The 25554-nt window shown below is 33.3% G+C and overlaps 1 protein-coding gene across 2 annotated transcripts in view; it reads left to right on the forward strand.

Annotated features, from left to right (window-relative positions):
• LOC123717788 (diuretic hormone 45) overlaps positions 1-25554 on the forward strand; it is a 67596-nt gene that overhangs the window by 17957 nt on the left and 24085 nt on the right. For both annotated transcript variants that reach the window (XM_045673979.1, XM_045673980.1), the window contains exon 2: positions 22542-22583. In XM_045673979.1, the coding sequence (XP_045529935.1) occupies positions 22581-22583 (3 nt within the window). In that variant the 5' untranslated portion in view covers positions 22542-22580. The remainder of the gene's footprint in view (positions 1-22541; positions 22584-25554) is intronic.

A 25554-nucleotide genomic window follows, 5' to 3' on the forward strand; every position in this document is an offset into this window, starting at 1 on the left:
GTGATATTATCATTGAACAAATTTGTAAAGTTTTATGATTATTATTAATATACATATTCTCGAATACAAACTTTTTAATAGACGAATTTGTTTCTAATTAGATACTATGTCAAATATATAGAAAATCTATCGTTCAGTTGACGTCTAATATTGGCCTTCGATCAAGTGAAAGACTCATCGTTGTCAAAACTGTACACTGACCTAAGAGAGGCGCTGGACAGAAACCCATGGTAGCAGATAGCCTGCTCTAGATGCTTCGTTGCTGACCACGACACTTAGACATGAGCTGCCAATTAAAGAGAGAGATAGGAAATGCAATCGCTCAAAATTACTTTTATGTTCATACTAATATGTCTACATAAGTTAATTTACACTGGTTGTAAATATAAACAAATATTCTGCCAGTTAATAATTATGTCTTGTCTATCAAAAAGTTTGACCAAATCATTAAGATTACATTAATTTGCTCCAGTTCAAATAATTTGTATGACTCCTAAGTTGGCGATTAAAAGTTCGGAGAGTTATTTGCCAGTTCTTCTTGCCCGCTCTACGCCCTTGACTTGTGAACTGGTGGTAAATGTAAATTTAGAAATTATTTAACATCTTTTCTGTCGACGTTCATAAGTGTACTTTGTCACCTATGAATAAAGTTATTTAGAGTTTAAAGAATTTATCTTTTTTTAAAGTTTAAATGCATTTATCGCGCTCCTGCTATTGTTACATTAATACAAACCAGTGATTTTGAAGCTTGATTTAAATTATATTATTCTGTCAACTAAAAAAAAAATCCAATAATATGAACGTCAAACAAATTGACAACTTACTTAAACCAGTATTATTAAACAACATTTATAAGTAACCTCAAAACTTAATATATTGTTACGCCATGGCTATCAAACTATCTAACCTTACCAGAAGTTATAGATCACTGCCGGGTTCACTTTTAAGAGAAAGGGTATTAATTTTTTAAAGACAAGGTACCTTTAGACTTTAGAATATTTTGATTTTAGACCATAGATTTTGACAATTATTTTAAATAAATTTACTGTATTTATTATAACACCATAAGAATAATTAATATCTTTATTTATATATATATATATATAAATTCCCTAAATAATATTCGTAGGATCAGCTATTGTATGATGCCTATACGATATGAATGAAAGGAAAGGATTGTGTACGAGTCCGCACATTGACATTATTAATACGTCATACAAACAACAATTTGAGCTTAGTAATAGAGAGATTGGCAACTGTGTTGTACGTTTAAAGATTAACGGGAAAAATATTCTTAGCAATGATTGTAAGTTGAAATCTGACGCTTGACACCCCTATGTCAAACACTTTTTTGACATACGGTCATGTATAGCAAACTTATTATGTTATGGGTTAGGTGGCAGGTTTCGTATTCAAGGTTTGAAGGATGATTAAGAGACAAGACTTACTGCTAATCCGTGAGACCATTTAGCTACCGTATCTAGCGCTTATCTAGCTATTTAGTAAGAGTGTAATAGATTTCAATTCATTGGAATTTGGTACCTTATATCGCCCGTGTACAACTTCTAAAATTCATGTTTTTAATACTAAATTCATACTTAATCCTTACCATGTATAAAATTCAAATCACCCATGTTAGTGTTGCCATTCAACAATTTTATTACTATATATAATCGCAGTCGTTTTGTTAATTTCATCGTTACGACGCTAAATAAACTGAGGATCATTTGAAATGTTTTCCAGACAATAAGATTTCATTATAACATGAAATTGTACTTATTTTTGTTTAATGGATTCAATTTTGTTTATTAATTACAGATTGTTACAATTTTTAATTAAATTTTAATGTGTGCAAATCTTGGTCTAATTTGGTATTTAAATACAAATGATATAAACAATATCATGTTTAGAGGTGATTTATATTTATTTAAACATACATATAAAAACAGGTTACATAAGTTATTAGGTTACGGGCCTTATTGTTAACAAGCGATTTGTAGCAGGCAACCTTAGTTTGGAAAAATATAAAAAGAATTACCGAATGACGTTAAAGTACAAAATTACATAATTAAGAGAAAATAATCACATGTGCCTTCAAGTATTATGTTACGAATTTTGGGGGGAAAAACAAACTATTAATATTATTTTCTACTTTCCAGTACTTTACACCACATAATGGTAAGATTTCGGTATAAAGAGTCACTGGGTGGTCACGGAACGTTTTACGCTCAAATAGATTCCTAAATAAATTTAAAGACAGCTATGGTAAGAAGTTCCAAAGCTGGGCTTTGCACAGTAGAGGACTGATAGAATTTATTTTAAAAGAAGGAGTTTCAGGAATTACATTATCCAGGAAACTCAAATCTTAACTACCGCAAGAAAGGAACATACAATTTTGGTTTACACCAGGAATTTTGGGTTTATATGAAATATTTTCCACATCAGAGACACTAAATAGAAATTATAATTTAAAATCTTTGTTTTTAATATTATTAATATTCATTTAATTTGAATATCGATTTTCATATCTCGACAAAGAGACAAATCTTCTTACAGTCACGTTAAAGTGCATTAGTGTTTTGTCCGTTGAGCACAGAACATATTACACTTTAGTTTTGTGTAGATTTTATTCAAATGTTATATTACCTGTGATATCGTCGGCAATGTCTTTAACATATAATAATAATGTTCGGAAGAGCAATTTAACATACAAATGTACATATACATATAATATTCCCCTTTACCTCTTGTTTAACTTTAAGAGACGACTAGAGCACAATTCCTGTTTCCGTATAATTTCTAGATTCCCAAGTTTTAAATGTACTTTGACATTTATTTAAAATATCACGAATGTATTGTAATTTACATAGATTTCAAACAATTGTGTACTTTAAAAAATTATTTCGGACTTAATTTAACAGATTACGGTAATTAATTTGCGATGCTGTTGCTTTTTTCTTCTTAGAAGGAAATTATACTCTATGCCAACACATTTCTGGAGTTATTTTTTGGTAACTATTAATTGCTTTGCATTGCGGTGCAGTGCTGTCATTGAAAATTGCGGTTACTATGTTAAGAATTCGGAAATAAAGTTCTCGCTAAGCGCTGTAATACGTTGCAAATATTTCCGCTTTCCGTCGACATTATCGTAGCGATGTCTACAATCTTTGACTTCAAACGTTGATATCATACTGAAACGCGCAAAGTAATTCCGACCGTTAAGGATTAACAACTTCCCAACACTTGCAGGGAGAAGAAAGGAACTTTCTTCAACAACATCGACGCTAATCACATTTAATCTATTGTTTCTGAACGATAGCTTAACGTGACCGTTTATAGGAATTCGTTTGGCGATCTTCACGATTTTGTCTCAAGCCCATGGTCGTAAAGAATCCGAATAATGATCGATGGAAATATAACGTTATTTTTGTTTACGTCTTGGAGGACGTTTGGTGCTCGTTCTGTTTATGCTGCGATCATGCGTGTTTTCCCAAGTATGTCTCGTTCGTCGTTCCACGTCGTTTCAAGACAATTTTAGCCGCTCACCACCTATGTGGTGGTCCCATTGAAGTATTTCCGAACCAATTCGACTTAGGATCCTTCAAGAAAAGAGCGTACCATTTCTTAAAAGGCCGGCAACGCACTCGCGAGCCCTCTGGCATTGCGAGTGTCCATGGGCGGTATCACTTAACATCAGGTGAGCCTCCTGTTCTATAAAAAATAAAAAAAAACTGTTGTGTATGGGTTGGACAATTCTTCTGTATTTTCTGCTATATTTGTATTATGATACAATATTGACACAATAAATTTTGTTGACCAGTCACGTACAAATGAAACGTGGTTTCTGATATTATACTTATATTAAATTTTTGATTATTATACTTAGTTTTTTTTATAAATTCTCTCTGCAGAACGACACAATTCAAAATTACGATCTAGCCTACCTTAAGACTAATAAGTAATTTAAAACTAACCTAATTTACTTATAAGGATATTTAACAAGAAAGTGGTAACTTACAGTCTCTATTAAACTTACACTGTTCACTGTTGTACTATTTTTATACACTTACATTTGTACTATTTTTATACACTTTAGCACTTAAGCCTAACGTGCATCTCTAATTCACTATTTCGAATGGTTTTGTACTTTTTTCTCTCACGAGGGACATGGTGTCAAGAAGTTTAATAGCCTAGATCCTCGCCTAGCAATCTTTTTATTACTGTGGCGTCGTCCTCTACATTAAGGTTCCGATGGAGGTCGTTTGCGAATGTTCCAGGGAGGTTTGAAAATTCCCCAGAGCACTTTGTTTTGGAATTGCCGGATTATTTGATGCTGCTCAAACTGGCATAAACCCGAAACTGGCAACAGTCTGTACAGGCATAACTAATAGTTATTTTATTTTGTACTGATAACGAAATGCCTTCCGAGCAGTAGAAGTAGAATTTACTGTGAGCCATTTAAATTTTATTCTTATAGACAATTTTTCTAGAAAAAAACAAAGTAACGTAGTGGAAAAAAACTAATAATTTCACATTTTTAACCGGTTTATAGAGTCAAAGTGAGACAACTATTAACTAACATACGTATTTCAGTTAATGTCTGACATTTATATGTAAATTTTATAACCTTTCTAGGGAAAACGTATGTTGTAACAATTTGTATAATTTTAACATTCTTCTACCCTATACGTCTATAATAGTAGAATTTTATTTAACCTTACGATAATGTTTCGCCCTGGGTTTGATTTCGGGTTTAATTTTGTTTACTTCTTGTTTTGTTTTACTAACCATCACAAATCAGAGCTATCTTGGTGGCTTCAGTGTGTGGCTCTCATCCCTAAGAGAGGACCAATGGTTCGGTGATGAAACATGAAGAAACCGGCATGGCTACCAAAAACCTAACTATGTCAGGCATAGTAGGCTGATCACCTACTTGCCTATTAGCATACACAAATGATGCAGAAATCTGTGGCTAAAGGCGTATGTTAAAGTTAAAAATATATTGGTCGAATGTCCGATTTCTCAATGGTATCGGGCAGATCAAAGAAAGATTCAGAGTCCAGGTTTACCAGAAATATGTCAAAATCCAGGACTTGACTTGGTAATACTTAAAATTCAGCGATACTTAGCGTGAATGCATGCAGCGCATTAAAAATAAATGTATTTAAATGTATATTAACAACTCAATTGGAAACAATTATATTAAAGGTTATCGCTAGAGACGCATCAATGAGTTTCTAATAATTAAATCTCACTAAACTTACGTTTGATTCAACTCGGTTGGTATGGAATTTTATTTAACCTCAATAACCCTCATCTCAAACCTCACTTAATTTAATAAATTTACACGTGTGAAAATGACATGAGAACTTAAGAAGGCGCCAGCGCTAGCCAGATCCATGCAACATACAAGTAGCCCACAATATCCCAACACAACTCCCGTCCGCCAAGCATCCACGAATATACCATCTAAATTCATAACAAAAGCAAAAGGTAAAGCAGGGTATTTCGATAATATTTCAATCATTAAGAACTAAAAAGTATAATTCCCTTGTTCATAAGCGCTTCGACAGTCTTATTGAATTAAGTTAACTAAAATACTTTAAAAAATGTTTTGGAATGAGGAGGCACACAGATGAACACGGTGCAATTAGACTGGGATATTATCAGTTATCAGCAATTAGAGGGAGGGTTCCGCCCTCCTGAGGGAGTGCTGGAAGTTTCTCATTTCGGAAGTCAATACAAATTTTGGGTTGCAGACCTCGTATACTAGGGTATATGTTTTTAGGGAATAAATTCTTTTTTTTATAATATATTTCTCAAAAATTCTCTCTCTTCTAGATGACCAGGTCTATGGTTAATACCCACAACGACTAAGTTGTCCATAGAAACTAAGCCAATAGAAGTAATTCGAAGTAATTGTAGCCTGCAGTTCACTTGTCACTTGTGAGGTGCTTTGCCTTTGTTTACGGTCAGCTAAAAAATGGTTATAAGTCGTAATTAAAAGACAGTGTTAGTTTTGCTTGCAGATCGATCTGAAAATTTATACTACTTTTTAGACCGACCGTAACACCCTTCAGAACAGGTTTGAACTCTTGAACAGTCTCTGGGTAAAATCGCATAGCGCGTAAAGAATCCCCGATAAGAAGAAAAATAAGCATGCAAATATCATATTGATCATCATGATGTCATAATAATAAGAACAGTTAATTATAATTGTTGCTAAAAGTTATGGTCTAAATACTCTCCCTATAAATACACCTTCCCTTTGAAACCATTACGCGACAGTGGTCTATATATCGTGGTGTATGACGAGTGTTCCACCACCACCACGGTGGTGTATGAACAGTTAGAGAACCCCAAGCAGTCACGCTGTATTATGGGCATTACTTGTTAGTATAAATCATGAATGAGTCGACCCAACTTTAGGTAATTAAACGTCTAGTCAAAATCTGAAAATCATTGGACGATAAATCTTCTTGACTAGGATTGATTGAATTCTAATGACTGGCAACCTACCTTCATTTACCAAACCTTTTTGTTTTAATATTCATCATACCATAAGATATATTATAAAAAAGAAAGAATGAAAAAAAGTAATTTTATCAAACACAATAACTGCATATTTCGGTAAAATAAAATGCCCTAGCGTCCAGTAGGATTCCCTGTGTTGTGGGCAGCCAGTCTCTTCCTTTTGACATTTTAACTGTACTTGATAATAATTTCTACCTAACACAATCTATTTTTGCACCATAAGAATATTTTCTGTATCAGCATAGGACAAGTTGACAAAGATATTCTTTGACATTTTTAGTACGTGTATTTAGTGTGAGTGATAATTTTGTCTTTAAGGAAGTGGTTAAAGATGAAAGGGCCTCAAGAGAAGAAAAAGTTTTATTATCGGTCGTCGAGGCAGAATACGAAATTCCATTATATCACCTTGATGTATGTCCACAAATGAGCGTTTTTATTACATCTGTTATGTGGAACCGGCTGCCCACTGAAGTGCCGAACTAATTCGACTTGTGGACCTTCTAACATATATAGTGTAACAATTCTTTAAAGGCCGGCACTTGCGAGCCTTCTGGCAATGTGTGCCCATGGGCGGCGGTAACACTATCGGCCTCCTCGTGAGCCTCCTGCTAGCCTCTGTTCTATAAAATAAAACATAATTTAATTAAGTATGTTAACGTTTTATTTATATATTCACAAATAATACACACACTGTGCTTACAAAACAAAAATTTAAATGTAATATTATTATTTAATATTACATTAGTTACACAATATTGTTACCCTGAACTCTGCGTACATATAAATATGTCGATAATTTTGGATTCAGTTATTCAATTTAATAAATAAATTATAAAACTTATCGATTCCGAAACTTTTGAGCAATTGTGATATTAACGCCATCTATTGAGCAAAGTTGTATTTATAATATTCGCGTGCATCTTTTCATTGGTCTTACATATTATGACATTTGTAACGTGTCAACGAGTACTAATAGTAATATTTATTTAATAGACGTTATTAATTAACCAAAACTAGTTTAAAGTAGTATTCAGTCATAGAAGTTTATAAAGGAACGATAAGAAACCTTTTAGGTCATGGCATCACATTTCTATGTATTTCGTGATCATTTGTTTTTTATAATACACAAGATGATCATCCTCCTCAGCCTGGCAGTCACCGTTGAGAATTGCACACCTCCGTGAAACCCTTCACTTGGGCATCTATGTGTGTCTTTCTATTTACAGTAAACATTGCACTTACAATGGTCGGCATATGTCAGGAGACGGCAATCGTTAAACAAAAATAATCACGATCTGCCAAATTAGCAAAAACTCTGGTGTTTTATTACATTACATTCGCCTTTCCATACTTTAAAATACTTACTAAGAAATGTTTTATAACCAGCCAGCATTTTCACCCAAGGGATCAAATCAATTTGTTGAAGTGCTTAAAACCGTGGCAGTTGAAGTCGTTAGGAGTTATTGAATAAATTAAAGGCGAGATGATTAATTTACTGTTAATTAAGTCATCGCTTAAGCCTTTTACAAAATAAAATATATTTGGCATTCTTTGTGATAAGTTTAAAGTTACAAATGATTTGGAAAGTTAGTAAGTATACATTTGTTACTTTTCTTCAACCAGACATCTAAAATAGGCCTTTTCTTTTCATCTTCTGTTCTATCCGGATCTAGTATATATTTTGTATGTTCCCTTTGACAACTTTGAACGTATTCTTTATAGTAATAGTTAAAAACCTCAAAAATGGTGAGATTATCAAGGAGTATGTGATGGTATTTGTAACGGTATATCATCTTGAATCGCATTCTTTATTACTGGTGGTGTTGGTGCTATCTTCGTCCATTCCATCCTGTCTTGGGCAAATCTTGGCGCTTGTACAATACTAAGAGCCTTGGTCGGTACAGCGAGTAAGGGATCGGTCTCTGGATCTCGTGTTTCCACTCAACCAGTCACTACAAGCTTCCCCGACTTATCGAGAGACTTGGATACTTGTAGTTGTCTGAAAATTTCATCAGTCAGTCAGTCATTATTTTCCTGTCCAGTATCCAGGCAGTATCTTAGTAGAGAAGACGGTAGATAAAAGTAATAAAAATAAGCTAGTCGCGGTACAAGCTATATGGATCTCTGATTGCATCTTCCCGTATCTCCAAGTTCTCGTGGCCTCTGCGCATTGTATGGCTGAAGTAGGATATAAGTCGTGGTCAACATATTTTAAACAGGAGAGTTAGAGAGTTGAGCTTCTTAAGTCGGTTTAAAATAACCATTGCAAATGTATGATAGGTCCTCTCAATAAAAAGATAAATTATTAATAACAAAAATCACGTGTTATAGCAGTTTGCTTGCGTCATTAATACTGAAAAAAAATCTCAGATATATTTATCTTCAAAAGTTTTCTCGTCCTTTGTTTTGTCTTGTCACATCTGTCACGCACAGAATCGCTAAGTGGTAGGTAACTATGAAGGAATGGTTATGCCAACTTAAACGTATAAAAATCTTTTATTCACGAGAAAAAATATGGACTAAAATAACTTGCGTCCAGCGTTGTTGATTAGGTTTTCTTTTCACTGTGTGAAAATTTGTTCTTTTATTTCCAACACACAAATAATAACAATGTAATTAACCTATATAAATAAAAAATAAATCAATGACGCTACAACCTTTTTAGGTCTGGGACTCAGATTTCTGTATGATCAGTTGTAAATTGAATAGGCAAGTAGGTGATCAGCCTTCTGTGCCTGACACACACCTCGACTTTTTGGGTCTAGGGCAAGCCGTTTTCCTCACGATGTTTTCTTTCACTGTTCGAGCTTATGTTAAATGTGCATATTGAAATAAAATACAATGGTGCTCAGCCGGGGATCGAACCTAAGACCTAAGGGATGAGAGTCGCACGCTGAGGCCACTAGGGCAACACTGCTCTACTTAACCTATATAGAAACAATAATAATTGAAAATTGATAAATAGATATTTAAAAACAAATTTAAAAAAGTTTGGTATCTGTGTACCTTTAACGTTGTATGTTGTGTAACGATAGTTTTAAAACTTTTAATCTAAACTTATGTATTAATCCTTTTCAACAATATAAAGACAAATTTGATTTTATTGAAGTGAAATGTCTTTATCGGCATTGTAAAAAAAAATACCGTCACATTTTCCGTTAAGGGCCATCTTTTTCTTGTCCCTACCACGGTTGATTCGAAGCCATTAATAACAAAAATATATAAGAACGATAACAATGATAGTAATAATTCACTAGTACAATGTACACTAGTACACGCACACATTTTTATATTATTTATGGTGTTCGTTTCCATATTCCAAATAACATGACTATTGAAAGAAAACACTTTTCTACCGGATTGAAGCTATGTATACCTTAAAATTATTTTATATTTTTTCCGCCGTTTCGCGTGATTTACAGCGTACGTGGCCACGGTGACTGAAGACAAAATGTGTAGAATGTCAAAAGTATTACTGTTATATAAAAAGAAGATAGATGTTAGTTGTATATGGTAGGTATTAAAGTGTTTTTTTTCTACATATTTTTTTTATTTTCTAAGGAATTTAAAACTTATAATAATCTTAAGTAAATATATAATACCGCGTTTTTTATTTATTCATTAACACTTCGTTACATAAATAATTAGGCAACGGATGGCCTTATCGCTAACAAGTAATTTCTTCCAGGCAACCCTAAATGTAACAATAAAAAAAGTCACCTACAGAAGGTAAAGCACAAGAAGTGCATATCAATAACAAAAATGAACGCAATACAACATGTAACACTAACTATAACTAAAATCTAAAAAAACAACAAGATAAAAATCTCTTAATTTTTTTATCTTGCGCCTTATTCTACGTTTGTAGTAAAACGATACTAACAAAAATGTATTTAATACATTGAAAGTTTTATTACAACGCATTTTTAAAAGTTTATTTAAATATCACAAAAACGTTTCTATATAATTAAAGAAACTGATTTTTTTTTATTTTAAATTGTGACTATGTTAACTTCAGGTTGTGTGACCGCGTTTGCGCGCATTGTAAAAAATTACTCTCAATTTTTTGCCTAACGCGACAAAAAGCTTATCCAAGGATCACTGTATGAATAAGTTCAGTCACAATTTCAGTGTATGAATAAGTTTGTTGTATGATAAATCGGTTGTGGGGTTATAAATTTTAACAATAATAATTATTAACTTCAGATTTTTCTATGTTTCTTAATCTTGTGACGACCGTAATTGTCTTAGAGACTAAAACTGCAGACATTTTTATTATACGTTAAATAAATAAACTCTAATCAATGGTACCCATACGTAAGAGGTAATCTCCGATTTAATTGAATTTGACGAACATTTTCAAGTGAGTAATTTCGCGTCTTTGATGCTTTTGTAATTAATATTCGTGCATGGCCCTTCTGATCTTGGCGAAGTAATAGGTCCTCAAGGGAAACTGTTAAACTATTATGAGATTAATTTAACTCAAAGTATTGTCGTTATTCAATTGCATTAAGATATTGATATCGGGAGATCTAGGCTTGTTCGTAAATATGTCAAATTTTTTAATTTGTAATATCCAAACAAAATATCTTTCTCTACACAAAGCCTACGTATTGTTCAGGTTAACGTAGTCGTATTCATGGTTGTTTTTGTCAAAGTTAAAAAGTCATCCATAAAATGTTATAAATGGATGGACCTGATGAACCTTTTTTCACGGTTTACAAGATATTTTCTTTTGGAAAAGGTTTTTTACAACAGCAAAAGGCCGAAACCTACTAAAATTGGTGACCATGGAGAGAGATTACTGTCCTTTTTGGGCTCCCCGTATGCTCGTTTCCCTATCCTATAAAAATAAATAAACATTTTTTAGCATAGTTAACTATTTTAAATTTTGATGTCTTTTTTATCTGTATTTTTGGCGCCAAATCCTCTTAGACTTGACATTTGACAGCCGATGCTTGAATAAACCCATTTTTATTTAATACAAACTAAAGTCACACAAAATGAATATTTTTCTATAGTTTTCTAAACCTGAAGAAAAATAAAAATCTTTTCTCAGTGGAGATCTACAGACCATTTTACTGCTGGAATTTAATGTTACCGTTTACTATATAATGTGGGCGATATTAGAATTTAGCTGCATTATGTTTGTTTTATGATTTACTCTTGCCTTTAATAAAAAAACATACAGTATTTACAATATTCTTAACCTCCAAATTAAAACTAATTTAATAAGGGACCAAACCTTCGGCAGACCTTCAATACTGGCAGTTCCTCGCTGTAATCTCGAGCTCACTCGCTCATACTTATGCGTCGAGTGAAAGCACCAGCTCTGGTCACCGGTATCCACTAGGCACCAACTTAAATCTTTAATTAACGCTTCTATTATAATGGATGAAGCCGTTACTTGAAGCTGACTCCCGCTTTCGATTGTACACAGCAGCTGTATTGTTTCGAAAATTTTTTCGACACTACATTGAATTAATACAAAAATTACGTATATTCATTTATAAAATAAAATATGTATTGAAGACATAAAACTTTGAATAGCATTAGAATTGTGTATAGAAATTTCTAGATTACTAAATGAGTCGATATTGTTCGCAGTGGGAGCTATCGAAAAAGCTTTGAAAGAGCTTTTAAACATACTACATTATATTAAGGCTGTGTTCAACGGTCAGTGAGAAAAGTCATATTCCTAGGGAGGCTATATTTGAATATAATTTGTGTGTATTGTCCATTTTGCTATAATCTTATATATAAAAATCGTGTCACGGTGTTTGTAATGAAGCTCCTCCAGGTGTAAAATTTTGTGGACATTTTGGATTGGTCTGCGAATCGGACATCCATGTTTCATCCCCCTAAATGTTAAGATTGGTAATTTTTATTATTATTCTTTAGATAAATTTTTGTGCTTTTATGGTACAGCAAACAAAAATATCAAAAATTCACCCCTCCACGATTAATCCCTATTTTTATTTGTTAATTAAAAAGTTATGACTAGAGGTTTATATCGATTTAGGTTTATATCTAAGGTTTAAATAGAGAAAAATTCACAGAAAAACCTAAAATGTTTTCGTTCCGAAAAACCGAACACTCTCTGGGGTAGCATAGCGAAATTTTCCATGTTATACTAAAAAGGTAGGCTAGGTAAAATCTCATTAAGGAGAAACGAAGTTCTCAGGGGCAGTTATTGAAATAAAACCTTTTTAGGTCTGGGCCTCAGATTTCTTTATGTGTTTCATGATCATTGGTCAATCTAATAGGCTATCCTCCACGCGCTGTCAAAATTTTGGATCTGGTTTCCTTCATCGTTCGAGCGAATGTTAAATGTGCCCATAGAAAAAAGTCCATTGGTACACAGCCGCGGCTCGACCCTACAACCTCTGGGCTGTGAGTCGCACACTGAAGTCATTAGGCCAACACTGTTCAGTGATGAAATTTGTGTTCAACTGGAGTCTTAAATGGTTTAGATTTATAATTAAATAATTTTCTAATTAAAACTTGTGTACATGATGTTTGTTCGGCCTTTAACAACCTTTGTTGGAAATTATTGCGAGATTTAAAAGGTTTAATGTTGGTGGACTCACTCCGTGAGTCGGTCCAGCCAACGTGGACCGTTGTGCGTAAGGTCCTGGTCCTTCCAGAAACACAAAAGTCCTGGGCACTTCGCGGGCTTCACGGAGCGACCCTTAGCGCTCCGAGGAATTCTGTACGTTGGTTAGCCACACCCTCGCATACCAGAAGTACGTGGGTGACTAATACGCTGAATTTAATACCGTATACGCTGACTAGATCGAAAGGTGTGTTATTATGAAGCTACAGCCTCGATCCAGAATTTACAATAACAAATAGTGACAACACTGAAATTATTTGTTTTCCCGCATCATATGTTTTGGCGCTGGAGAATATTGGCATTACACTCTATATGGTAGAGTGTTATATATCTATAGTGTAAATTTATTTTTTTCCACATAATTATTAACTATGTAACTCTACAATTACAAATACAGTTAATTAAAAAAAATGGTAAATTTGTCGAATCACAGCACCAAATTCTTTTTTATCGTTCCCAATTTATGGACCTTTTGAAAAATTAAATACACTGATAACATTACTTGCATGATGTAAATGATATTGTATCAGTTTTTAATCTGTGTGGCGTCTGTTATCAGGTTAGGTTTAAGCCAAAAATTTGTACCTTCTTAAATTCAAGCACCCAAAACACCAGCTCAGTTGTTTTAAATGATTTCACGCTTATCAATTGACACCTTCTTCGGACCCATGGTTATTAAAATAAATGTGACAGTTTTGTAAATGTACAAAGAGAACAACGCGAACCCAACTTTTCCAAAACGAGGAAAGCAAGCAAACAGCGGTCTAGTCTAAGATGGTAGAAACCTCGTAAGTCAAATCTTGCTCATCTCAAAGCAAAATATCACTCGTTCGGTTGCTTCTACCTCAAAACATTCGTATATCGTGATAATAATTATATTTTTGTGTTATATATTGTAACTGGAATGACTGAATAAGATAATCTATTCAATGTCCAGTTAATATCTTCACCACACTGGAGAACTTTTCTGATATTTTTAAAATACTACATATATACGTCGTTTTAACTGTCGTTACGTAACGTGCTATTTCGTAGTTGATAATTAAAAGCGTGACACTGAAGCCGTTTCGCTAGTGCATCAAAGGTCTTCGTAACAATAACATTGTTCTGTCACTTTGCCGTGTTCTTAAGAGATTGGAAGGAGATTGGAGATTATTGCTTGAAATTTTGAATTGCTTGAATTATTTTTAAAGCCTAAAAATAATATTTTAACGAATGTAAGGTTTTTAAATTTAACTTGAAATATTAAGCGCCAAACACGAAGACGTTTTTTTTATTCGTTAAAGTCTGAAAAAGGATTTTATGGAGAGTAGAAATTGCAAAATTTTGTTTTAAAAAACCTATGTACTAAGGTTTTTTTGTTGAAAAGCGAATATTTTTTATGGGGTATCATAGCAAAATGTTCCATATGTATGGTATGTTCCATATGATGGTATGTAATAATTATAAAAAGTCATTGTACATCCACATCTTATTGACATACTGTCCTCCACAGAACCAGATCTTTTTACAACTCTATGATGATTCGGACTTCAGCCCGTGACTCTGACTTTTCCACCTTATTTTATTTTGTGCCATCATCATCCAAATTATTCCAGCTAACCTTTCGATTCCGTCAGCTCATCTATTGGTCTGCCTATGTTCCTTGTTCCTTTTGGACCATTCCATTCAGTTACAGTTTTGGACCATCTGTAAAAAGGACAACGTATAGATACCGGCAAACATCTTGAACAATCTTGCCTGCGCAGAAGCGATTTTTAGGTATCACTGGGAGGGGATGGGACAGTGACGTGTCGATCGCGTGATTGGTAAATCAGTTCACGTTTGTGGCCCGTGCTGTGTCAATGCGCAAACTTTCCCCCACTCCCTTGTTTAATGCTCAAGAAGTTTGCCGGTATCTGTACACTGCACATCTCCATTTATGGTAGGGCATGTTGCTCAGCATCAATTATTTTTGCGAATACATACACTTTCATATTTGTCGAGTAATTTAATTCCGACAATACTTGTTTCTATCACTGGCACTAAAGTATTTTGGCTATGGATGGGCTCCATATGATGGCATGTAGCAATGAACAGATATGCTAAATAAAAAAATCATATTTAGGCGAAAGGAATAGTTATATACTATGGTTTTATATCTTGTATTATTGTCTGTAGGAGTTAAGTATAAGTTTTAAAAGTTTTTGATTCATATATTTTGGATTAATATACAGTAGCCGTAGATTTGTTATAATAGTGTTTTTCTTATAAGAAGAAACCTAATCATAAATAACAGCTATTAATATGTAATTACAAGTTTATTATTAACAGTTACATACTCGTACGGACAAGTGGCAAAAAATACTTCGTTCATTTTTCTTATATAATTTCTTACACAGTGATTGCCTAGTGGTTTCAGCGTGCGACTCACATCCCTGAGGTCGTAGGTTCGATCCCCGGCTGTGCACCAATGGACTTCCTCTTTATTTTTTTATTCTTATTTTTGGATATATTTTTTAAATTGTTGGTCTGTGGTCTATATACTAATTCGTAATTATCGCGTATGAGTATCCATTAAGTCACAATATCTACTGATAAATATGTCAGAATTCATACAGAAAAAATGTCATAGCTCTTAAGTATCTTGAGGTTACTGACAGATACAGAAAGCTGACTTTACAGCTGGTCGAGCCCTCTGGCATTGAGACTGTCCATGGGCGGTATCACAACAGCGTGTGAGCCACCTGCCCGTTATCAAATGTGTTATTAAAAGCTACATTGGTGCACCGGAAACACATTGTTTGAGGGTAACAACCTTAGCCAGTAATATAAGCCAAAATAATTTCTAATTATAAAAAAAACCGTTCGAAGCCAGTCACAATAAAAGCACTATGGTTTCGTGTTCTGCTGTAGTTATTCACAAAGAATTTCTACTTTACAAAAGAGTTCTCTTACAAAGGATATGAAGTATTTTACAATAAAGATGGTTGCTACGATATAACTGTGAACAATGGTTCTTAATCGATTTAATTGTTTGCTTAGACTGCCTAAGGTTTTCTTAGCAAAATGTGAATTAATGATTAACAACAAACTTTTCTATTGTTTTGTAAATAACATAGATAAATGAACAATACAATAGGCTATTTGATAAGATTTTATAAACCATTTCAGATTATTTATTAGCGAATCAAGGACCTATGTAAATTGTCATTGATAATTGCAAGAACTCGCCAAAAAGCTTGGCAAGATGGCGTACCAAGCTTGTATTAACTAAAGTCAAGTTTTTTAAGTGTTAATTATCAGTCTTGAATAACATAAATTAATACTGATCAGATCATCGGCGAAATTAAACTTCAAGACAGTATTAGAAATAGATTAAGGCATAATATTTAGAAGCTACGGCCTGGACGTGTCTGTGACTGTTTTGTGTCACGTGACTGACGTATTATAGATAATAATAATATTTTTAAATGCTATTATTGATTAATTGTTTACTATTTATTATTTACTGTATAATACTGTACTAATTTTGTACTGTCAAACGTGTTTCGTATTTCTGATGGAATAATATCAATAAATAGTCTTTATTGTCAATTAACATATTACCAAATTTATTTGTGGTTAACTAAAGCATTTATCTGGCTGATTTCATCAAAACTTAAACCTCATTTGACAGTAAGACACGTAACAATTCTTTTAAAAAGTGTATTTAAAATAATAAAACACTTAAATGTAAATTTAAAAGCATTATTTATTTTACCGACATTCATAAATCAAAAGTGACGTTCATAAATTAAATTTCCAATGAATAAATACCATTTTGATTTTTGAAAGTTCGCGCGTTAATTTTGTTCCTTAGTCATATACCTACTTTGTAATGTAATCTGTGCTTGAATTGCACAGAGTTTGAATGAAGGTAAATTGTCAAACTGACAATTTCAACAAACGCGACACATTTCTAAATAATGCGTCAAATTGAAGGAACGCAGTGATTTAATCCGTAACTTATGGATTACAAAGTAGGTATATCACTAAGGAACACAACACGCGAACTTTCAAAAATCAAAATGTTATTTATTCATAGGAAATTTAATTTATGAACGTCACGCTTTAATTTTTAACTTAATGGATAAAGTTTAATTTAAGAGCCTTTATTGGCTAAAGTTTCAAACCAAATCTTGAATGATTTAACAAGTGTAATTATGATTGATCTTAAAGAGTTATAAGGAAGTTTTAATTATATTTAATATAAATCAAAAAGCAATATCATCTTTTGTTTGTCTCTAATTGTTTGACAATAGATCATGTTGCGTATGTTTTTAGAGATATTGACCAATCAATTTGATTTCATCTCGTTTTTAAACTATCTATGTATAAATTACTATTAGTACTGTTAGCATTTTCCGTATTTTTTGTCTTTTACGCTGGTTTTAGACTTGGAGACAATGCAGAAGATAAAGTTTATGTTTAGAGGTTACATGGAGTCCTCTAGATCAGTGTTTTCCAAGCTTTGTTATGCAAAGTTGCTCTCACCTTAGCCTTTCTAAAATTGTTATGTAACACACATATTTTTAAAATTAAAAGATTTAATTGTTAACTTACGATACTTAAATGATAGGTTTTAGGAAGAAATGATGACGAACGAAACACTAGATATTGGTGTCCTATATTTTCTTTTCTTGTTCCCAATATGACTGCAATTATTGTTTATTATTAAATCTCCTAACCTCGAACTGTAAAGAATCGTTGATATCAAAGGAAATGTTTACTTAGGAATTTATGCGAAAAATGGTTTAAGTGTTAATACGTGGATAAATTTAAAAGTTTATACAGTTTTTTTCCAGTTTAATAATCAAACGAGCTTAAGTTAAAATGTCAGATTGGTGACAGCTGCCACGTAACTACGACAAACTATTGATGCTTTTATTTTCTGTATTGTTTGAATGCGACTGTTCACCTATTAAAAAATGGTTACGAAAGTTATGTAACCTAACATAAGTTTAGTTACAAATATATTTTATTTAGAACAACCATCTTTCACTTGAGGACAATAAATTGTAAAACATCAGTTTTGCTAGTAATAAATGAGCTCTTTAGTTTTTCGCATATTATATATAACTTATAACAATCTCGTTTCTGTGTTTGTCCAATAGGTCAACTAAACTTATATTATTTATAGGTTGGATTATTTTTTGTTTGTCCTGTGTCGCAAAACCTTAAAACCCTTGTTTTAAACAATTACAGACAGTTGACGCCTAAATTCAAGCAAAATAAAATGTAGTAATGTGTGTAATTTCGTTTAGAATCAGAATCAACTAATTTTATTAAAAATTATAATATTATGACATTATAATTAATATGACATTTGCATGCATATTATATGGCTGATTGTTTTTTTTTATAATTCAATCTGAATGAACCACTTTCTTTGCAAATAAACAATTCATTAATTATAATAACAGCATAGACACATGACAATAGAACGAAACAAATTGCAAATGTCATCTTGACATTTACAACAATTCTTTACATATTATTAACACGTTAGAACAGTTAATTTTGATGTATTCAGGTAATTCTTAATTATGATTAAACAGAGCAGCACGCACAGTAACACAAAATCTAAGCACGTAGCTTATAATTATAATGTTATTGCCTTTAATAATAGCATTATTCCATAGATAATTCGATATTATCGTTATTGTTTGAATATCGGTTATCTGTGGGCCGATTTATTTTTAGATAACGTGATAAGTGCTTTATTAATTCATGAGCAGCAATTGAAGGTTTAAGTAAATGAATGAGTCTTTATCACGTATCACCTCGATGTCCGTGTTCCGTAACTGAGCGTTTTCTAAGGCAGTTTCTATCGCGCACCTTCTCTATTTGGGACCAGCTGCCCAGTAGCTTTCGACTTAGGGTCCTTCATTAAAACAGTATACCAATTTTTAAAAAGCCGGCAACGCACTCTGGCATTAAGGGTTTCCATGGGGGCGGTATAACTTAACATCAGGTAAGCCTACTGCCAGTTTGCCCCGTGTTATGTTTAAAAAAAAATCCGCATATGTCTCTTTTCACCACAGCGTAAATACAATATTATTTCTATTTAGTTGTTATCAATAAAGGGATAGTTTACATAAATACATACATTCAAAGCTTATTCATAGTTCACTAACAATGGAACTGGCCATTTTGCAGGATATCAAAACTCTTTACAAAGAAAATCATGTTAGGCACAGGTCACAGTGGCAACGATTATGTTACCGATATAGACTTTTATTTTTAGCAAAGAGAATTCAGTACTTTAATTGCCTGTGCTACTGTAATTTAAATATACGTGAATGTCTCCTCAAATTTCTTCCACTTATCTCACATTCGCTACTATTTTTGTAATGGCAAATGACAAGCGCTTATTCACATTATATTTATTGACTGTTTTCTCTAAAGTCTATGTTCGTATTATGTAGTAATTATAATTTTTAAAATGGATTATAAGAACTTTTAATGAAAATCTATAATACCAATACAGTACAATTACTTATTACACATATAAATATGATCTAAGTGTATACTGCGGCAACACTCATCACCGAAGTTAAGCAACGTCAGGGGCGGAATACTTGGATGGGATTCAAGGAGGTTCATGTGAACACATAACAAGAAAACCCTTTAGCATTTTACACGTTACATAATACTTCGTTAAAGATTTATTTACAAACAAGTTAAGTTATAAAATATACTCGTTTCTCTGATAAGTTTAGACATTAGCCAATACCGGAAAATTGAGTAGCTTAATTTACATACAATATAACTTTGAAAAACTTCACGCGAGACCGCGCGAATATATATTTTTTCATAACACAATATTTTTCTGATATTTTGATTCACTCGCGAAGACTGGTACCCAATTCTTTTAAGGTGATTTTTTTGTACCAGTTAAATAAAAGAGGTTATATATCGTAGTATTAGAGCAGTGTTGGCCTAGGGGCTTCAGCGTGCGACCCTCATCCCTGAGGTCGTAGGTTCGATCCCCGGCTGTGCAATAATGGATTTTGTTTCTATGTGCGCATTTAACATTAGCTCGAACTGTGAAGGAAAACATCGTGAGGAAACCGGCTTGCCTTAGACGGCGTGCGTCAGGCACAGAAGGCTGATCACCTACTTGTCTATTAGTTTAAGAAATGATCATGAAACAGATATATAAATCTGAGGCCAAGACTTAAAAAGGTTGTAGCGCAATTGATTTATTTTATATATCGTAGTATAGCTATTTAGGCTTCCATTCGTAATTTAATTGGTTTGTACTTTTTACTGTATTTGGTCAATTTTATGTTAAAAGGACTGGCCTGGCGGTAAGAACAAAAATAAAAATGAGCAAAAATGTTTTGTGTATCTAAACATTCCTCATGAAACATTCTAGATATTTGTGGAAACCTCAATAAATTCTGTGCAGTAGATTTCTGTATCGCGAATAGATAGAGGATCGTAAACGTAATCAATAACTCTTATTAAAGCGCTCGTATGAAACTTTTTCGTTCGACTGTTTTTCTCAGACTTTTGCACTACCACGAAAAAGTATTTATATGTTTTATATACTCTATGGTACTCATAAATAACGTTCTATAGGTAAATAAAATCAGTTTAATAGATCCAGGGATACAACCTTAGAAACTTTGATTATTGTTAGTTAACTTTAACCGCAGTCTGTGTGACACAGCCTAAGACTCGTCAGGTAATTAACTGTTGGAGAGCTTTCGGCGTGATAGGTCATGAGTGTCCATGGCAGAATCGATCACTCTATATACTAGAATATACTTCAGTCATTGTTTGATGGCGAATAGATATTGAGTCTGATGCTCTTAGTTTTAGTAGACATATTATTTGTACTCTTTGCCCATTCTTGGCATTATGTCAAAAAAAACCAGCTTGAATTTAAAAAAAAGTTTTGTCTCTGACTGTCTAAAATATACCGGTATTTCACGATATTTTGCGATATAGGAGACTTTAATAATATATTATTTTTCTAGCGGATCTGTTTCTTTTACATAATCCATTTATAAATTAATAAAAAATATTATTATATTGGTTACATGGCAAAAATAGTCATAAAATTTCTAAATATATACCACAGAATACATCGCTATAAAGTGTACTTTTGTTACTAGAGAACACACAACAGACAGTTATAAACGGAAGCTGTCATATGAAAGTCACTATAAAGTATAGATTAATATTATGGAACTTTGATGTCACAATATATTAGACGAAATAGACAATATTTGGCGGTACGGTCGAATAAACTTAGCCTGCCCCTTAGGTCGACATTTTTTTTCCCGACTATTTTACTATGGCGGGAATATGAAGGTCACAACTCGCTTGTCAAATACAATGGATTATTTGTGTGTAATTTATTTATACTCACATTCATATATTTTAAATAATTACACACAGAATATAAAGGAATATGTTTAAACCCCATATGTTCAATAGAATTGTAGAAATATTTTAGCTATATTCCAAAATATTCTGATGATCGAAACAGTGTTCTAGTTACCTGGGTGCTTGAATTAGGTCATGTCAATCACTTCCCAGAACGTTATATGATAGGGAATATTATATTTTACAGGTAAATGAATAATCCCTTTATTTCTATATTATTTATTTATTTGTAATCATACAACACATACATACATACATAAATACATACAACATATATTTTATAAAACAAACCATTTTTATTACATAGATAAACTATATAGAAAATGAAACCAATAATTCGCTAATGTTTCGGGTTTTATTTATGACACCAATTATCAGGATATCGATATTTTCCACCTCACCGAAGAAGGTGTGAGGAAGTTTTTGAAGAGGCGGGAAGACTTTGATTTTGTTTAAGCAGTAATTTGAAATAATTAGTTTTTTTTAAATATATTTTTATCTATTAATGTATTTACTTATGTTTTCTGTTTCATACATATTGTTTATCTATGTAATCTGTTTTAGCTGTCTGTATTGTCTAAGTGTTAATGCTAGCTAAAAGAATACTAATAATTACATCAATAAACAGAAATCGTGTAATAACTTATACACCTAATTAATATACAAAAATAAAAAAAAAACATATATATATAAATATATATATGTGTGTTAAAAAAAACAAACAATTTAAAAAGTTCGTTCATTTAGCAGCATTCCAGAGTTTAGAAGCATTCCAGCATTTAGCAGCCCCTATGGGCAGAACGAATTGTGGCACCAGGCCCCCTTAACCAAAGACATTGCGAGTGCTTAATACTGTCTTTGAACCTATGTTTATAGTTATCTGTTCTCTATAGCCTCCTGCCCGTTAACTGTTACATAGAAACAATAAACAATTTTTCGATTTTTAATAATATTTTTTTTCCTTTTTCAGGTTTCATTTCCTAACAAATAGACGCCAAACTCCATAGACATGGTAAGTGGAATAAACCTGTGAGACCTGTGTCTGCATATGCATGCAGTAGATATTGATACTCTCTTCTCATTTGCCCAATTTGCAAACTATATTCCACCTTAGCAGTAGTTGCAATAGTGCTCTAGTGTTAGCCTTTTGGCTTCAGAGGGCGACTCACATCTGTGTGCACCAATGGAGTTTGTCTATAATATAAAATAATTAACATTCGTTCGAACGGTGAAAACAATATCGTGAGGAAACCGGCACACATGGAGGTTGAAAGAACACAGGACGTTGATCACCTACTTGCCTATTAGATTGACAAATGTGATAAATACAGAAATCTGAGCCCAGGCCGAGATAGGTTGTAGCGCCACTGATTTTGCATTCCACAGAAATTCCTTTATAGTAATAAAAATGTCTTCTCCGGGAATCAAATCCCTCCGGGCCACAGACTGTATACACTACGTGACCAGCTGTACTATTGGAGTTGTTCAATTGTTTTAGCTTGTTCTATTGTTCGTGACCTAGATTTGTTTAGGTACTTGTAACAATGCTATTCGATAGATTTATTTTTAATATATAGAATATATTGCACAGTTCGAGTCATCTCACATTTGACAATAAGAGACAGCAATATGTAGAGGAAGGTTGATGTATTGTTACCAACCTAAAGAAAGGACGAGCAGACCAACCACTGTCTGACGGGAAAGGCTGCAACGTTTCCATTCAGTTTTGTAATTTAATACATTTAAAGAGCGGACTGTATCTCTCTCCTTTTTGGTTTCTTCTATCTTTGTTTCGCATAGTCATTTTGTATGATGGTTTAATGTTTTCTGCAGCTGTCTTCTTTGCCGATGAGTACGGATCGTATCGTATCTTATATTTACGTATCTTATATTCCTTAATAAACATATTTTATTTTTGTTTCATTTTAGATTTGTGATTTGTAACCGTAATCGTAGGTGTCGCTACAGTACCCCGTTGGGGTTACCGATGTTGAGGAAGGAGTACTGTTCCTAAAGAAACCACCCACGACCAGTCTAACGACCGACTGGCCGAAAGGCCTTTTGTATATATCCTTAGGGCTGTCACGTGCTTAGTTGATGCTACATGTCTGCGGCAAAAGAATGCGGACGCACATTCGTAGACGCTTGAAGACTTGGGACGCTTTACGCCAATGGAATTACGACTTGAGCGAGACTAAGCGTACATGGCGTCACCAAACGGACAATAAATCAAATTCCTTTAAGAAATATAATAAAGAATAGTTTACTTCAGTATTATAGTGGTTAAAGAATTCTTGAATTAATGGATAATTTACAAAAACCGCCCCAGGTATTCGAAATGAGTTTGCATATACAATATAGCATATATATGACCCCTGTTACCCTTGGGACCCTGTTCTATAAAAAAGCTAGTTTGATATGCTTGTTTCAGTCTTTGATTTTATGACGTTCCTCAGTTTTTGGAGTTATTTTTAGCTAACGCAGCCTCTGGCAGGATGTGACTCACCACAATGAACGCATTTCAGTTTCGCAACATTCGTTACGGGGTTTTGACATATTATTACTATTAATTTAAAAAAGGCCGGCAACGCACTCGCGAGCCCTCTGGCATAAAAGTATCCATAGGTGTCCCTTCAGTCTATTGGTCCCTTTTTTATAAAAAAAAGTAATAATGATCCAGTGGCACATGGACTGGCAGTAGCCATAGATTGCATCCGTTCCTCAGTTTTATTTCATAGCCTTGTGACTGACAAATGTGATTTTTTGGTTTGAGACTTGTCGGTGTCCTACGCAACGTAGGAGCGTGTTTAATTGCGCACAAGAAAAAAATCACAACCTCTGTTATAAAGGTCTGGTAATACAGTCAAACCCGTTTACGAAGACATCGTTTAGAACAACATACCGGTTATATTGACCAAAATCAAAGGTCCAGGCTGAATTCTATTGTATTAGGTACTTAATAATCGGCTGTTACGACTATCAGTTTTCACAACCAAATATGAGTAGCCCCTGCGATGCCGTTATAATATGACTGTATATATAAAATAAGGTTTAGGAATAAAATGATTGATAATTTCATTATCTATGCTAAAGGAAGTCAGTTACCCACTATTGATCCTATTGAAGCATATTAACAGTGATTGATTAAATACGTAAATTATTCATGAACTGAATTATAGTGAACAATGGTTGATTTATGGCTTGTCTAAGGATAGGTCAAATACGAGCTGTTGAATACAGCAGCTCGATGTTTTGGGTATTATAGCTAGACCTCGCAGAGCAGTGTTGGCTAGGTTCGATCCTCAGCTATGCGGTATAACGGTGATGTAAACCGGCTTGCCTTAGACCAGTGGAGGGAGCTTTTTTTAATGGCGGGCCACAAAGTTTAAGAAATTTTAGAGGAAGGCCAGAATTATACAAAAAATGCATTGTTGTTAAAGCTTTTAATTTAATATATATATATATATATATATATATATATAAATGAAACCAAGAGACATAGTCCCTTGGTCACGGCATCACGCGTGAACGGATTGACCAATTACACTAATTATTTTTTTGTTGTCTTTGCTATTGTCAGGAGAAGGTTCTTATGAAGGAAAAAAGTAAGATAATTGTGCTGAAAATTAGAAATTTGAAGAATACTTAACCACCATATTAAGTAATCCCGACTTTTGTCACAATAACAAACTGTTCTGTTACCATTCAAACTTTTTGATATAACCTTATCACGTTTGACATAGTTCGTCAAAGAGGACGTAAGAAAATGAACTTCGTTCGAACTAGTTTAGACAGGACAACGTCTATCGGGTCCGCCAGTATATAATAAAGATCGATGTATTGGTGTCTCATGTCACAATTTAAGCAGGCGTAGCTATAACCAGATCCATGCAACTTCCATACAATCGTGTAATTCGCGACATCGCAGCAGAACTCCCGAGGGGACTTTTTATATCGAAGAAGTCATTTCTAGCATTGAGAAT

The sequence above is a fragment of the Pieris brassicae genome, chromosome 13 (genome assembly GCF_905147105.1).
Source record: "Pieris brassicae chromosome 13, ilPieBrab1.1, whole genome shotgun sequence".
Classification (NCBI taxonomy): Eukaryota; Metazoa; Arthropoda; class Insecta; order Lepidoptera; family Pieridae; genus Pieris; species Pieris brassicae.